General features: G+C 27.3%; 1 protein-coding gene across 1 annotated transcript; it reads left to right on the top strand.

The window, feature by feature from the left end:
- Positions 1 to 4,681: 4,681 nt before the first annotated feature.
- Positions 4,682 to 16,942, top strand: LOC113389794 (luciferin 4-monooxygenase-like). The gene is made up of 10 exons (XM_026626801.1): positions 4,682 to 4,771; positions 5,303 to 5,484; positions 7,358 to 7,565; positions 7,625 to 7,847; positions 10,682 to 10,810; positions 10,938 to 11,097; positions 13,461 to 13,617; positions 13,679 to 13,794; positions 15,502 to 15,729; positions 16,823 to 16,942. The coding sequence occupies exons 2-10, from the start codon at positions 5,317 to 5,319 to the stop codon at positions 16,940 to 16,942; spliced, it is 1,509 nt and encodes a 502-aa protein (XP_026482586.1). The 5' UTR covers positions 4,682 to 4,771; positions 5,303 to 5,316.
- Positions 16,943 to 17,200: the final 258 nt, after the last annotated feature.

Below are 17,200 nucleotides of genomic sequence, written 5' to 3'. Positions count from 1 at the left end.
TAATCGCAAAAAATCGAAAATGAAAATTTTTATATATCTTTACGTTTCAGAGGTTTCTGAACATTTTGGCATACCTTAGAAAAAATGGATGTATGTGTGTGTGTGTGTGTGTGTGTGTGTGTGTGTATGTGTGTGTATGTGTGTGTGTATGTATGTATGTGTGTGTATGTATGTGCGGATACAAATTTTCGTCGACGATTTCGGGAACACGGATCAACCGATTTGAATAATTCAAAAAACATTCGATCTGTATTGATAAGGAGACGTGCTGATTAGTTTTTGGCAAAGGCAGGTCAAGCCGTTCCGAAGATACGGGGCAAAAAGTTCCGAAAACGGTAACTCAGTTTTTAAGAGAACGGGGCGTCCGATTTGAATAATTCAAAAAACATTTTATTTGTATTGACAAGATGAAGAATCGATACAACTTTCATAAAGGTAGGTCCAGCGGTTTCGGAGATATAGAGAAAAAAGTAAAAAAATGAGCCATTTGGCGGTCAAAATGATCATTAGACATATGCACATCAAATTATCAGATATTTTATAGAGATTTTAACAATAAGTATACATTTTGTTAACATTCCTATGGTTCCGTACCAATGCTTATGCGTTAGACAGCGACGCGGCGCTTACGCGCTTTATATTTTGTCCCTATGTAGTTAAAGCAGTACGATTGCTTTGAAAAAAAGTTCAGATCTTCTACAATATGTCGAAATAAAGAAAAAAAATTTTTTTTCAAAAAAAATTTTTTTTAAAAAAAAAAAAATCTTTTTTTTTAAATTTTTTTTTCAAAAAAAACTAATTTTTGTCCAATTTATAGTTTCTCAAAAATCTTATTTTTTCAAAAATGTTAATCGTTTTTAAAAAAAATAAAAATTTTTGGTACGGGAAGTTCCAGCAATTTGCCTTAAGGCACGATGCCCTAATTGCCTTAAGACAGAATTCCACTTACAGCTAGTTTATGTATATATATATATATATATATATATATATATATATATTATGTTTTATAAACAAATTAATCAAATATAAACATTTGATATTAGTAATAGTGCTTATTCACGATCCAAAAGTTATAAACTTTTAATTTATTTAAGATAAGATCGATAAAGCAAATATTTTAGTTTTATTTTTCGATTACGTCAAAAATAATTTGAGACAAAAATTATTTAATATTAAAATAATTTAGTCGTGTTTTGTACGTCAGTGAAATCGTTTGTTAAAAAATTATAAATATAAGGTAAATTTATATATATATATATATATATATATATATATATATATAAGTATATTTATTTATTTATCAATAAACACTTAAGTTTCCTTTATCATTTATGGAAAATAAAAGACACTTAGAAATTTGTTTGTCACTCAAAATTTTAAAAGTTATCATATCTTTTGAAAAAAAAATATATAAAATAGAACTATTTATAATAATAATTTATGTTTTTGCCTAATGTCTTGAAAATTATTCGTGTTGATTTTTTTTTTTAAATATTTTGTTCTTTAATACCATAAATTAAATAATTATAGTATTTTACAGTCAACGTATAAATTAAAAAAAAAAAACAACAAAATTATGTAATTCAATAAATTAATCTAAATTATCAAATAATTTACTAAATGAAAAATTAGGTTTCAATAAAATAATTAAATTTAGTAGTTGTTATGTAAATAAATAAATTCAATAAACATTTAATTTACTAATTAATTAACCAAACAAATTAATCAAATAAATAATTGTTCCAAAAATTTAAAATGAAAAAAATTAAGCTAAAATTAAATCAATAATTAATATAAATCATTCAATGTATCATTTAATAATAATCTAAATAAGTAAACAAATAAATACGTGAAGAAAAAAATAAAATATTTAATTTATTATATTATTTATTTATTATTTTACAAGCCGTCGGTATAATAATATTATAATAAGGCTTAAGTCAATATTTTATAGGTTTAATATAATTTAATTAATTATTAGCTATTTTATTACTTATTTATTTATTATTTAATTTATTTACTATAAACTTATTTATATTTAGTTAATTTTAATTATTTTTAAATATAACTAGTTTGTTTGTTAAAAGTATTTTTGAAAAATTTAATAAGTATTTTAATAAGCTTTAAAATACCTTTACAATATAATTATTTTATTTAACAAATTTTGGGTTATTTTATGATATTTGAAAAAATTTAAGTGTCTTATATTATTGTTATTATTATTATTAATTTTATCATTATCATTTTTATTATTATTGTTAAGTATTTTTACAATATAAGTTTTTTTCTTTTACAAAATTTTAGGTATTTTGATGAAAGAAATATTTTGTTTAACAATTTTTAAGTGTTTTTAAAATATAGGTTTTTTGGTTAACTAATTATTAAGTATTTTAACAATAACAGTCATATAAAAATGATAATTTAAATAAATAATTTAAAATCAATAAATATGTACCTCAATATAGAAACAAATAAGTATTTTATTAAATGAATAATTAAACCAATAGAGTTACAAAAAATTTAACAAATAAGTTGTTGAATAAAAAAATGAGGATAATAAATTAATCTACATAAGATTAATTATATAAATATATCAAAGTGTATTTTAATAAATAAATAATTTGATAAACAAATTGTCTCAAAAAAAAAAAGCTCCACTCCATAAATATTTTTGCTATGAATTTGTTTAAAAATCCGGTGGAGCATTAATCAGAATAATTTTCATATTTTTTATTAAAAATTATAAATAATTATTAACAGTTTATAACAAAATACGTCTTAAAGAATATTGCGTTTCAATTTTAAAACAATATTTTTCCAAAATATTTGCTTTTTGAAATATTTTTGCGATTGAAATAGAAACATGTGGTCCATTTTGAGACGTAACTTGTCTTATCTGATAAAAATTGATTATATATAATTATCTAATCCATATATATAATATATATATATATATATATATATATATATATATATGTGTGTATATATAAATGTATATATCTGATCTTGAAATGTGGATTTTGATATGATAACAATTTTTGTTTCAAGTACTTTTGCAACATCACGCGATTTATCTATAATTCACGTGCACTATTTTTTATATAAATAAAATTAATATGTTTATAAAATATTCATTTGATTATTTGTTTAATTTAAATGTTAATGTATGGAGTAAAATTGTAATATACTAGATTTTTTAAAAATCTAGTATTTTGTTCAAAATTTATCCACAAAACATAAACATAAAAATTATTAGTAATAATTACGTTGATGAAAAGATTAAAAAATTTTTAAATCAATAAATTTGATTTTTTTAAATTATAATTACTATATAAATTATTAAGGTGTCTACAAAATTAGTACCTATTTTTTGTACTATTTTTAAAACAAAAAAAATTGATTTTTTTTAAATAGTATTATTACTATATAAATTTTTAATGTGTCTACAAAATTAGTACCAGCTTGTAGTTTATTTTTTAAATTTGACTGTTTTTTATAAATTCGTGTAAACTTTAATTACTGACACACAAAAATACATAAAATGAGTACATGATATCAAATAATTTAGTTCTCGAAAGTCTTCAAATACTCTTGTGAATAATTTTGAAAGTCATGATTGTTCAGCAAAGTTTTTTTTTAATATATAAGAAGTAGGTAATCGAGAAATAATTTGTACAGATATGGAAAACATTTGGAATAGATAATAGGTATGAGAAATTTATATAAAATTAAATAATTTATAATCTTTTAATATATTACAAAGCTCTAAAGCAACTCGGTGTATTTTTAAATAAAAATTAAAACTCGAAGAAAAACAACGGTTTGGTACTATATGTAAAAATGCCTGTATTTCTTATATCTCTTGTAACTTTTGAACTATTTCTTTAAAATGAATAAAATATTTGGCAAAATTGTTAAAAATAGTTGGCAAAATATTGTTCAAAATTGAATAATCTATAATATTTTAATACATAATAAGACTCTAGAACAACTCTGTATACTTTTAAATAATAATTGAAAAGTACAAAAACAAATACAGTTCGATATTATAGGTAAAAGTGCATTTTTTGAATATTTTTTGTAACTTTTGAACCACTCGCGTAATTTTGATGATGTATATCGAAAATTTATACAAAATTAAATAATCTATAATATTTCTATACATGATAAGACTTTAGAACAACTCCGTATACTTTTAAATAATAATTGAAAAGTGGAAAAATAACTACAATTTGATATTATAGGAAAAAGTGCATTTTTCTTGAATTTTTTGTTACTTTTGAACCATTCGTTTAATATTGATGATGTATATGAAAAATTTGTACAAAATTAAATAATCTATAATATTTCTATACATGATAAGACTCTACAACAACTCCGTATACTTTTAAATAATAATTGAAAAGTGCAAAAATAAATACAGTTCGATATTATAGGTAAAATAGCATGTTTCTTGAATATTTTTTGTAAGTGCATTCACTCCTTACATCTCTTGTAACTTCTAAACAACTTTATTCTTATAAAAAAATTTTATACAAAAATGTTGCAAAACCCTGTCCCTAACTAATTACTATCTAATATATCAATTATTATATCTACAGTACAGCAAAAAAAAATTACATAATTATCTATATAAAAGTGTTTTCTCAATGCCAAATGCTCTTAATGCCCGAAGTTCGGTCGGAGTGCCCGGTGCGTTGTGGATAAAATTTATTAAATTTATTAATAAATTAGTGATTTATTAATTTTTGTATTTACAGTATATATCAAGGTATTTGTTTTTGTTTTTTGTTTGGTTAAATTTGGTGTTGTAATTCAGTTTTTGGTGATCAAAGTCCGGATTTAGGATTTTTATCTAAAGGTTTAATTTAAGTGTGATATTTGATAGTGATTTTTTATGTGAAATTATTTCATTAATAAAATAAATAGAACAAATTTAACTAGGAATAATTAATAAATAATATGAATTAAATACAAATAATACAACTGTAATAATTTAAGTATCTAATTAAAAAAAAATAATACAAATATAATAAATTATATTAAATTATATTTTTTAATTCATTGTGTAATATTTTTTTGATCTATCTTTATCTTCATTAGTTGTTATAAATTTAATAAATTTCTATAATGACTAACTTGTACAAAATTAAATAATCTAGTTTTTCAATCACTAAATTATTAACAAAATTATTATGTTAAATTAATATGTGTTTATTCATAAATTTATTTATTTATCCTTATAAAATTATTAGATTTTTGTGTACATATATTTAAATTAACATAAACAATTATTATTTAGCATAATTTTCAAAAATGGTCCAAGAAACCGAATGCAAATTAAACGGTTCCTGCCAGCGTCCCTCAAACCCTGAGGAAACTAATGTAATCCACGGTCCAGCCGCGCCTGCCAACGAAGGTTTGAGGGGCTTTGGAGAAGAAATTTATGACAGGATAGTTTTACATGGCAACAGAGTATCCATGGTAAATATTAAAAGATATATGAAATAAATATAATGAGCACAATTGTATATAAACTCTGGGAAAAATAGAAACTTCGGTTGTGTGGTACTGGATGTTTTAGTATATTTTTTGGCTATAACTTCTGTAATAATTATAGCTAGTGAATGGTTTTTGTAATGGTGTATAGATAACTAAATTGTGTTCAAATTTTGCTAAAACAGTTTTGTTGCAAAAATACTTCTATTTAAAAAAAATTGCGCTGAAACACAGGAGATGCAAACTCAGACCGTGTGCACGCGATTTAGTCGCACTTGATAACAAAAGTTTGAGAACCTTTGGAGACGAGTTTTATAACAAAATAATTTTACATGATGCTGAGTATCTCTGGTAGTAATATGAAAAATAAATAAATTGAATATAATAGCTACAAATTCTTGAAAACTCTGGGACAGTCAAAAGCTTGGGTAGTGTTGTACCTGAGGTTTTGGTATATTTTTAGATCGTAACTTCTATAATTATTGTTGTTTATGAATAAATTTAAAGTAATTGTATGGACAACTAAATTAGGCATAAATTATTCTAAGACAATTTTTTTCTACATACATTTGTTATTCTATAAAATCGAGCTGAATTACAGCGTAAGCAAACCCAGACCGTGTGCACACGGTTCAGTCGCACCTGATAACATAAGTTTGAGAAGCTTTGGAGAAGAGTTTTATAACATAATAATTTTATATGGTGCTGAGTATCTTTGGTAATAATATGAAAAAAAAAATTGAATATAATAGCTACAAATTCATGAAAACTCTGGGACAGTCAAAAGCTTGGGTAGTGTAGTACCTGAGGTTTTTGTATATTTTTAGGCCGTGACTTCTAGAATTGTTCTTGCTTATAAAATTGTTTTAAGTAGTTGTGTGGACAACTAAATTAGGCATAAATATTTCTAAAATACTTTTGTTTTACATACATTTGTTGTTCCATAAAATCGTGCTGAAGTACAACATAAGCAAACCTAGACCGTGTGCACGCGGTTCAGTCGCACCTGATAACAAAAGTTTGAGAAGCTTTGGAAAAGAGTAATATAACATAATAATTTTATATAATGCTGAGTATCTTTGGTGATAATATAAAAAATAAATAAATTGAATATAGTAGCTGCAAATTCATAAAAACTTTGGGACAGTCAAAAGCTTGGGTAGTGTTGTACCAGAGGCTTTTGTACATTTCTGAGTCGTAACTTCTAAAATTAATCTTGCTTAAAAAAAATTTGTAAGTAGTTGTATGGACAACTAAATTAAGGATAAATATTTCTAAGATACTTTTATTTTATACACATTTGTTACTCCATAAAATCGTGCTAAAGTACAGCGTAAGCAAACCCAGACCGTGTGCAAGCGGTTTAGTCGTACTTGATAACAAAAGTTTGAGAAGCTTTGTAAAAAAGCACCATACAAAATTATTAAGTTATAAGACTGAGTATCTCTGGTAATAATATAAAAAATAAATAAATTGAATATAATAGCTACAAATTCATGAAAACTCTGGGACAGTCAGAAGCTTGGGTAGTGTTGTACCTGAGGTTTTGGTATATTTTTGGGTCGTAACTTCTATAATTATTGTTGTTTATGGAAAAATCTAAAGTAGTTGTATGGACAACTAACTTGGCCATATATGTCTCTAAGATACTTTTGTTTTACATACATTTGTTATACCATAAAATCGTGCTCAAGCAAACCCAGACAGTGTACACCCCTGGACCTATATCCACTCCGACGCACATAACTCCTAAACCAATGCACATACAACAAAACAACTTTAGACAAAATTCCAGCCAGTTATATCACCAACAAACTTTTCTAACACAATTTTCTTGTAACTCGTACCATTTTCCTAGATCGACGGAGACACCGATCGCTCCACCACCTTCGACGCCCTTCGTGCACGCAGTGCAGCAATTGCTCTAGCCTTAAGGGCTCGTGGAGTGACCAACAAAGACGTCATAACTTTAGTAGAACTGACCACAGAAGACTCTTTTGCCATTGTTTTGGGGATAATTTTCTCAGGAGCCACTTTAGGGATGTTGGATGGAGCCTGGACAGTCCGTAAGTAGAAACTACTCTCTAAAAAAAGCCACAAAATCACTAGTATTTTTTGATTTTAGCAAACACTGCCAGTACCCTACTACCTTTATATAAACCAAGGGTTCTGTTTACACATGTTCAGTGTCTGGATAAGGTCAGGAAGGTTCTGAAGGACTTTCCAGAGCAATTGGGACAGACCGAGTTGGTGGTTTATGGTTATGAAAATGAAAACGAGTGCCAAGGTGCTGTTTCGATTGATAAATTTGTTGCAGAGTATGATGAAAATGATGTCCAAAATTTCAAGTAAGGAAAAAAAATTATATATATATATTAGGGTAGTCCCTAATATGGACATTTTCGAATTTCCTTGCTTCCAAGGGCTCAAGTGGTTCCAAATTGATAAAAGACAATTCTCTGAAAGTTTTAGCTCTAAATATTAACTTTTAGATAGTGCGCAATTCAATCAAAGTTTTGTATGGAAATAGCATGAAAAAATTTTCAAAAATTTTAAAAATGTTTTTTAGATGTAATTTAGTGAACAAATGAATGAAAAAGTCATTCAATTGTCGCTAAGTTATACCTAAAACATTTTTTTTTCAATTTTCAAAATTTTTTCGATGCTCTTTCCATACAAAGTTTGATTGAATTGCGCACTATCTAAAATTTAATTTTAATAGCTAAAACTTTCAGAGAATTGTTTTTTAACTTCCCGTAGGGTAAGTTATTGTAATGGGCCGAAAATCGGAATTGAAAATTTTTACATTTCTCGACGTTTTGAAGGTTTCTGAACGTTTTGGCATACCTCAGAAAAAATGGATGTGTGTGTGTGTGTGTGTGTGAGTGTGTATGTATGTATGGATACAAATTTTCGCCCACGTTTTCGGGCGTACGGATTAACCGATTTGAATGGTTCAAAAAACATTCGATTCCTATTGATAGGGAAAAGTGCTGATTAGTTTTTGGCAAAGGCAGATCCAGTCGTTTCGGAGATACGGAGCAAAGAGTGCAGAAAATAGAAATCGAATTTTTGAGAGAACGGAGTATCCAATTTGAATGATCTAAAAAACATTCAATTAGTAATGATTGGGAGAAGTGTTTATTAGTTTTTGGCAAAGGCAGGCCCAGCCATTTTAAAGATACGGAGCTAAATATGTAAAAAATGGCAATTTTTGAGAGAACTAAGCGTCCGATTTAAATGATTCAAAGAACGTTCTGCTTGTCTTAACAAAATAATTGATTTTGGAAAAAAAAATTTTGTTCCAATTTTTTTTTTTTTTTTAGTTTTTTGTATATCGAAAATATTTCAGATTTTATTTTTAATTCTGACTATAGTACTAATATACTCTACAAATAATTTCAACTCTGCAATTCAGTTTATATAATTCTTATAAATATTAGACAATGTTACAATATTTATAATAATCTATTTGAAAACATTCAGTATTCCACGAACATTTCGTTACGGTACGGGAAGTTCCAGCAATTTGCCTTAAGGCACGATGCCATAATTGCCTCAAGACAGAATTCCACTTACAGCTAGTTTTTTATCAATTTGGAACCATTTGAGCCTTTAAGAGCAAGAAAATTAAAAAATGTTCATATTAAGGACCACCCTAAAATATATATATAATCATTATATTTCTAGATTTTCCAAGAACTTCGTCGTCTCTTATTATTTCTATTTAAATTCAATAAGAAAGATCATTATGAAATATGAAATTTTATATACAGAGAAAAGCTTCTTCAAATATTTACAGGAGTTGTAGCAATTAAATGAATTTCCTTTCTTGTTTTCTTGTTTACTCTATTTTATTTATTATTTCACGAACAAACGCAGAAAATATTTTCTAAGGATTCTTGAGAAAACACGTGTATGAAATTAACAAATGCAAATTACCTATTTAAATAATAAACTAGTGGTGTATGGCATCGTGCCTTAAGGCAAATTGCTGGAACTTCCCGTACCGTAATAAAATATTCGAGAAATTTTAAACGTTTTCGAATATATTATTACAAATACTGTAACTTTAATTATTTTTGCTATCTTGTTATGATCTGAGCAAATCAAATGTAAATCATAAATCAATTTATTTGCAGAACATTAACAATCGTCATTTCATTTCGAATTCAATTTCAAAAAAATAAGAAATTGCCTAATTTGCACAAAATTGAAAAAGTGCTCCCGTATAGTCACAGTCTAAACGCATTTGCAAATAATTCTGTGCAACATTTTCACTTACACTGTGCTTAGCTTGGCGGCATTTTCACATTTTTCAATTGTTTTCACAAAATTGGAAAAGTGGTCCAGTAAATTAACAGTCTAAACGCATTTGGGTAAACATTTGTACAAGAGTGGCGCTTAGACTGTGCTTAGCCTGGGTGATTTTTTTGAATTTTTAATCCAAAATTACAAATATATTTCATGGAAAATAAAAAAAGATGTAATAATTTTTTATCGTCAAAAGCAATTGTTTTGTCAATACAAGCAGAAAGTTTTTTATATCATTCAAATCGGACGCTTAGTTCACTCAAAAACTGCCATTTTTTTAACATTTAGCTCTGTATCTCCAAAACCGCTGGACCTGTCTTTGCCAAAAACTGATCATATATTCTCCCAATCCTTACAAATTGAATGTTTTTTAGATCATTCAAATCCGATTCTCCGTTGTCTCATAAACTCGATTTGTATTTTCTGCACTCTTTGCTCCGTATCTCCGTAACGGCTGGACCTGCCTTTGCGAAAAACTAATCAGCACATCTCCCTATCAATAGGAATCGAATGTTTTTTAAACCATTCAAATCGGTTGATCCGTGCGCTCGAAAACGTGGACGAAAGTATGTGGACATACAAAACACACACACACATCCAGAAACCTTCAAAACGTCGAGAAATGCAAAAGAAAATTCATTCATTTTTTATTTTCGGTCATTACTATAACTACCCTACGGGAAGTTAATAAATTAAATTGCAAATCAAATGAATAAATTTATGTAAAAGTAGTAAAAACACTTAACAGTAAACTTAATTCTATTACTTTGAACCAAAGTAATTTACTATTACCAATTTTTAAATTTTCTGTCTCAGGTTTTCAAGATTGATTTTAGCAAATTTTTTTATTATTTTTCCTATTTTTTAGGCCAGCAAAAGTCGAAGACACATCCAAAACTCCTCTCCTGATTTTGTGCACCAGTGGAAGTACAGGAGTTCCCAAAGGAGTTGTCCACAATCACAAAAACATCAATGACGTCATCTTGGCAGCAGGAGCGTAAGTGAAATTTTCATTGTAAATCCAAAAGTCTTCAAAAAATATACTCACTTTTGAGTGGATTTGATGCACCAAAGACCATTCTACCAATTTGAATAATTTTTTGTAATTTTGGATTTTTTTCTAGACTGTTTCCTCAAGCTTTATCCTTGTTCACAAACGCACCATGCTATTGGACTTCAGGCATCTACATGTTTCTTATATCTTTATATGCAGGCAACAAAAAAATTTATACGAAAAAACCATTTAGTGAACTCAACGTACTTGGGCTTGTCCAAAAATACCAGGTAAGTACCTAAAAGACCTTTGTTTATTTATTTATTTAAATATATACATTATTTTCATATCTCAGTCAGACAGAGGTGCCTGGTATGAGAGAATATGAAAAACAGTTTTCATATTTTATATATACATTTCTTTTGACTTTAATATCTATTTCATTAACATAATATATATATATATATATATATATATATATATATATAACTCTTCAGTCTTTTTTTGTCTTCAATTTTCTTATAGTACTTCTTTATTTTTCTTTTAAAATTATCGTCATCATTGGTCATCTTAATATCGTTTGGCAATTCGTTATATATTTTGCTAGCACTCCATCATACGACATTTTCTCTCAAATTCTTTTTTCTATTGTGTTCAATGTGAAAATTGTTGTATTGTCTAGTGTAGTGTTCATGTATATCTTGATTTATGTCTATCGTTGCACGTATTTTAATTCGATTAAATTTCATTTTGTGTATTAGTTTGCATTTATCTATTTTAATTATGTTATTTAGTGAATGATTATTTGTTTCTCTTTGTAAGTATTTGGTGGGTGTTAGATGTTGAAAATTATATGCTATTTTTATGGCTTTATTCATTATTCTCTGTATGTCATTTAGGTTTGTTTAGTTGTTTGGCTCCATGTTGTTATTCCATATAAAATTATAGGTATTATTTGCGTTTTAAGAATTAGTATTTTATTTTTTTGCCGAAAGAGTGGATCCTTTTCAATGCCCCTGTTAATGTTCCTAAGTATTTTATGCTTTCCACTTCCTCTATTTCTCTATTAATAGGTTGTCAAATATCTCCCTTCCGCCTTTTTGTATTATAAACCAAGAGCAAAAAAGCGGAAGGGAGATATTTGACAACCTAATATTTACTTTAATATTTAGCTTAGTGTTCTCGGTAATTTTTCTATGTTTGAAATATATGTATTTTGTTTTATCGATGTTAATTGTTAGTTTATTTTCAGTTAGCAACTCGGTGTATATTTTCATGTCCGTGTTTATAATATCTTCGAGTCTTTGGATGGAAATACACCAAATTCTATGTATCTATTTATTAAAACAGCAAAGTAGTGGAGCTATTAGATTTATTATTTTTTTAGTGATTCTTTCTGTTATCTTGTCTTTTCTGGTGCAGCGTTATTTTCAGATTTTCAACAATTTTTTTTATTAGGTTGTCAAATATCTCCCTTCCGCTTTTTTGCTCTTGGTTTATAATACAAAAAGGCGGAAGGGAGATATTTGACAACCTATTATTTCTTTCTCATCTGTTAATTCAAAAATTTGGATATTGTTTTTAGGTCTGTGTATTGATGTGGTTTATAGTCGCAATGATCCCTTTTTTTGTAGTTTCATACCTATCTCAGCAAAATGTTTGTTGAGATACTCCGCAATGTTTTCCTTTTCTGTAAGAAATATATTTTTAACCTGATGTTGTATTTTTTCAATAATTTCTTTATATTCATTTTTATTTTTTCCTCCTCTTAATGTTCTATTTATTAGTTTCCATATTTTTCGAGAGTCACTTTCACATTGTTTTGTTTCTTCTGAATAGTATTAGGTTGTCAAATATCTCCCTTCCGCCTTTTTGTATTATAAACCAAGAGCAAAAAAGCGGAAGGGAGATATTTGACAACCTAATATTGTCTTTTTGTTTTGTAGATCATATTTTTGTATGTTATTATATTTTATTCTTATGGCATTATGTGTGCTTACTTCATTTAGATTGCATTTCTTTAAATTATTGTAGAATTTGTTTCTGTATTTCATTAAGTTAATAATTTCTTCTGTTATCCAGGTATCTTCTCTGGCTCTTATTGTTTCTTTGACTTTATTTTCATTTGCTGCTTTTTGTATAATTTTTATTAAATCTTCTAATTCGTCCACTATTTTAGAGTTTAATTTACATGCTATTGTGTTTTCTAGTCCTTCTAAATCTAATTATTTTATGCATTTTTGGTTTAATTCTCGGCGTATTTTATATAAATACTGTTATCATTTTGTGATAAGATATTTCTGTGTCTTCTATTTTTCTATATTAATCTTCTTTTTATAATTTGATATAACATGGTCAATTATGTATTTAGTGTTTTGAGTCTCCCTTGTGGCGTATTGGCTATCTATATTGTTTATTATTTTGTATCCTGATGATTCTATAATTTCTTTGTAACTATTTGATATATTATTGTTTGGAATTAAATCTAAATTCATATCATCTATTATTATTGTATTTTTGCCATTTTCTTCCATTTTTCTCTATTAAATTTATCAGATCTTGTTTATTATTATTCGGAGGGTTTGGCACAAAATTATAAAAATATCTCTGCCTGGCAAAAAACTTTGGTTACCAATTTCCTGTTTTTCCCCAGATCAACGCCTTGTTTTTATCAAGTTTTCAAGTTTCACTTATCAATCAGCATGAGAAGACACCATCCTATGATTTATCTTCGGTTTATATAGTTTTATGTGGTGGTTCAAGACTTTCCGATGGCCAAATTGCAAAGTTGCAGTCTAGGTTGCCAAGAGGTAATAAAATGAATGAGTTATTTTTTTGTTTAGATATTTTATTTTTCTTTTTATTTTTTAGGAGTTGTCCTGTTGGGTTATGGAATGACAGAAATGTGTGCTGGTGTTGGCCTAAATCCAAGAGACGAGCCTAAAGCTGGTTCAGTTGGTAAATTGGGTTCAGGATTGTCTCTCAAGGTAAATGTTAAATAAATGATTGAAATTACACAATTCCTCAAAATCTTATCCATGAATCCAAAACCCACGAACTTACAAATGATCAAAAAACCAGAAATTCAAAGATAAAGAAAGCAGCAATCCAAAATCACAGAACCAAGAATCCAAATATCAAAAAAACAAAAGTTTGTAGCTCCATAATTTATGAATCCTAAATATTTTACAAATCCAAAACTCAATAATCGAAGAAGTCAATGCTTAAGAATAAACAAATCTAAAATTCAGTAATAAACAAATTTAAAAATTCAAAAATCGACATGTGTGTAATCCAAATAATGAAACTCTAGAAAACAATCAAGAAATCACAAATTTAAAGATAAAAAAATACTCTAATTTAAAATTCAAGGAATCAGAAAGCCAAAGTTCAAGGAACAAACTATTATATGTTTATGAAACCGCAAATCCAGGTTAAAAATCTAAGAAATCAAAGATAAAAAATTCAGAAATCCAAAGCTCAATAATCCATAAATACAACGATCAAATTTCCAGAGATTTTAAATCCAAAAATGCAAGGAATAAGAATTCATAAATCTAGATCTCAAGAATCTTAAATAATACAAAATCCAAACATTTAAGATGCAGAATTTTAAGAAATAAGAATATAGAAATCTACAAATTTAAAATCCTGTACTTCAGCAGCTAAGAATCTATAAATCAAAATGCAATAATAAAAAAATTCAATTACACAGAATACAAGATTCCAGAATATTAAAACTGATAAACCCATAAATTTAAAACTCAGGATTCTAAAAATCATAGAATACAGAAATATATAACCAAATAATCCAGACATCCAAAAGAAAAATCTTCAGATCCAAAACTAAATGAATCTAAATCACCAAAACTCAAGAAACCTCAAATCCAAAAGTCGAGAATTCAGGAATTTAGATTTCTGAAGAATCCAAAAATTCAAACAATATAAAATCCAGGAATCCAAAGTTTATAAAATCCAGGAATCTAAAATTTTAAATTCCAGAAATCTAAAGTTTCAAATTCCAGAAATGTAAAGTTTTAAAATGTAGAAATGTAAAGTTTTAGAATCCAGAAATGTAAAAGTTGATAAATCCAGAAATTTCAAGGTTAAAATTCCAGAAATTTCAAGGTTAAAAATCCAGAAAACTCAAGTTTTAAAATCCACAAATGTAAAGTTTAAAAATAAAGAAATCTCATGGTTAAAAATAAAGAAATCTCAAGGTTAAAAATAAAGAAATCTCAAGGTTAAAAATCAAGAAATCTCAAGGTTAAAAATCAAGAAATGTCACGGTTAAAAATCAAGAAATGTCACGGTTAAAAATCAAGAAATGTCTGGTTAAAAATCCAGAAATGTCACGGTTAAAAATCTAAAAGTTTTCTAAAAATCCAAAAATCTTTAAGTTAAAAATCCAGAAATCCCGGAATCCGAAAATCCCGGAATCAAAGAATCCTAGTATGCAAAAATCATAGTATGCAAAAATCATAGTATGCAAAAATCATAGTATGCAAAAATCCTATTATGCAAAAATTCTAGTATGCAAAAATCTTAGTATGCAAAAATCCCAGGATCCAAAAATCCTAGAATCCAAAAATCCCGAAATCCAAAAATCCTAGAATACAAAATAACGAGGAACCAAAAAAAACAGCGATCGAAAATTCGCGTACCAACAAACTAACCCACTCTTTTTTCTCCAGGTTCTGGATTTAGAAACGGGCCAACCCTTGGGCCCAAACCAAACAGGCGAGATATACATGCGAGGGCCAGTAATGTTGGGCTACTATTCCAATCAGGCCGCCACTGACGAAATCATTGACCCAAAAACCAGATGGCTCCGGACCGGAGACATTGGCCATTACGATGAGGAAGGATACGTCTTCGTAACTGATCGGCTGAAGGAGATCGCTAAATATAAAGGACTCTACGTAAGGGCCAGTATATTGTGGACTAGGAAATGCAATACCGAATGTATACCGAATTACCGGTAAACCACCCAATTTTTTGGCGGTATTTACCCCAAAAATACATAATACACTAAAGTTTAAATTTCTCGGAACAAATTTATCTTGAAATTCCATAATCGCATAAACAGCTATATCTTCAAGTGATTATATACGATGAACAAATGTCAAATATTATCTCAACTCGCGTCATTAAACTGAATATTTATTGCTTTCCAAAAGGCTTCATATCGTGTTACAATAAATATAACCGGACCGATAGATGATGATGTTTGTTTCATCTTTTGTAAAAATGTAACGATTTTTTAAGTGATATTTGCGCCAAAATATTTTATATCATACAGATTACACCTGCGTAATCTTTATTTTTTCTAACTTTATGCTTAATAATTATGATAATTACTAAATATTTTTGCTTCTTATTACAATTATAAAATATTATTTTTCTAAAACGTTTCGAAGTTTGAAAATACTATAGAAGCATCGCATTGTTTTAAATAACAATACTCAACAATTATAGAAACTTATTATTTATCTCGACAAAGTATCCGATCTTAAATTAGTGTAGAAAATTATTTTCTTAAAATGTTGGAGATTATGCTAATTTAACACATCGGATACAGACAAAACAGTTTATTATAATAAAGTAATATGATGTTTTATGAGACCAAAAAGTCTTTCTTACTCATAAGTTTGTTTTTGGTGAAAAGTACTCAATATACTCGTCGATAGTGATAATGAATTAATTAAATTGGATATAATTTTGTTAAATTATTATTTAAAAAAATAAACTTATTGTTTTATTTTATTGTTTAGTTGAATATAGTTGTAGTTGTATATACATTTTTTTAAATTCGTACTAGTAACTTTCAATTTTGTTTACGTTTGTTTAAGATAATAAAAATACCGGTAATTTACGGGTATTCCGGTTTTAAAATGAAAAATTACCGAAATACCGGTATTGAAAATTTCCAACGGTATTGCATTCCCTATTGTAGACTTATCTTCTATCTACAAAAATAGTGGTGAATGTTGTATTTATCTTTTATCTTTCTAGATAAATCCAAGTGACATCGAAGAAATCCTTTTAGAGCACCAAAGTGTAAAATCGGCCTGTGTAATAACTGTCCCTCATGACGAGAACTTGCGATTTGGTTGTGGCCTTTGCAGAACTTAGAACTGGCCAGGAGAGCAAAATCCAGGCCGGAGATTTGGAAAAATACGTCAACGGTAAGAAAACAAATTCCAGAACAGTATGAGGTATTTTTTAACTTCCCGAAGGAGAAGTTTATGTTTTCATCAAAAAATTCGATTCGCTAATTTTATGTTTTCTCGACGTTTCAAGCCATTCTAAATCAAATGAGACCAAATTTAAGGAAAAACTATGTGTGTGTGTGAACAGACTTTTTTATTAATTTATTTTATCTTTAGATAA

This window comes from Ctenocephalides felis, unplaced genomic scaffold, assembly GCF_003426905.1.
Source record: "Ctenocephalides felis isolate EL2017-DRISC unplaced genomic scaffold, ASM342690v1 CF-g0.4_SCAFFOLD_03573, whole genome shotgun sequence".
NCBI classification, from domain to species: Eukaryota; Metazoa; Arthropoda; class Insecta; order Siphonaptera; family Pulicidae; genus Ctenocephalides; species Ctenocephalides felis.
The sequence above is the reverse complement of the archived record's forward strand: the minus strand, read 5'-3'. Positions and strand labels throughout refer to the sequence as shown.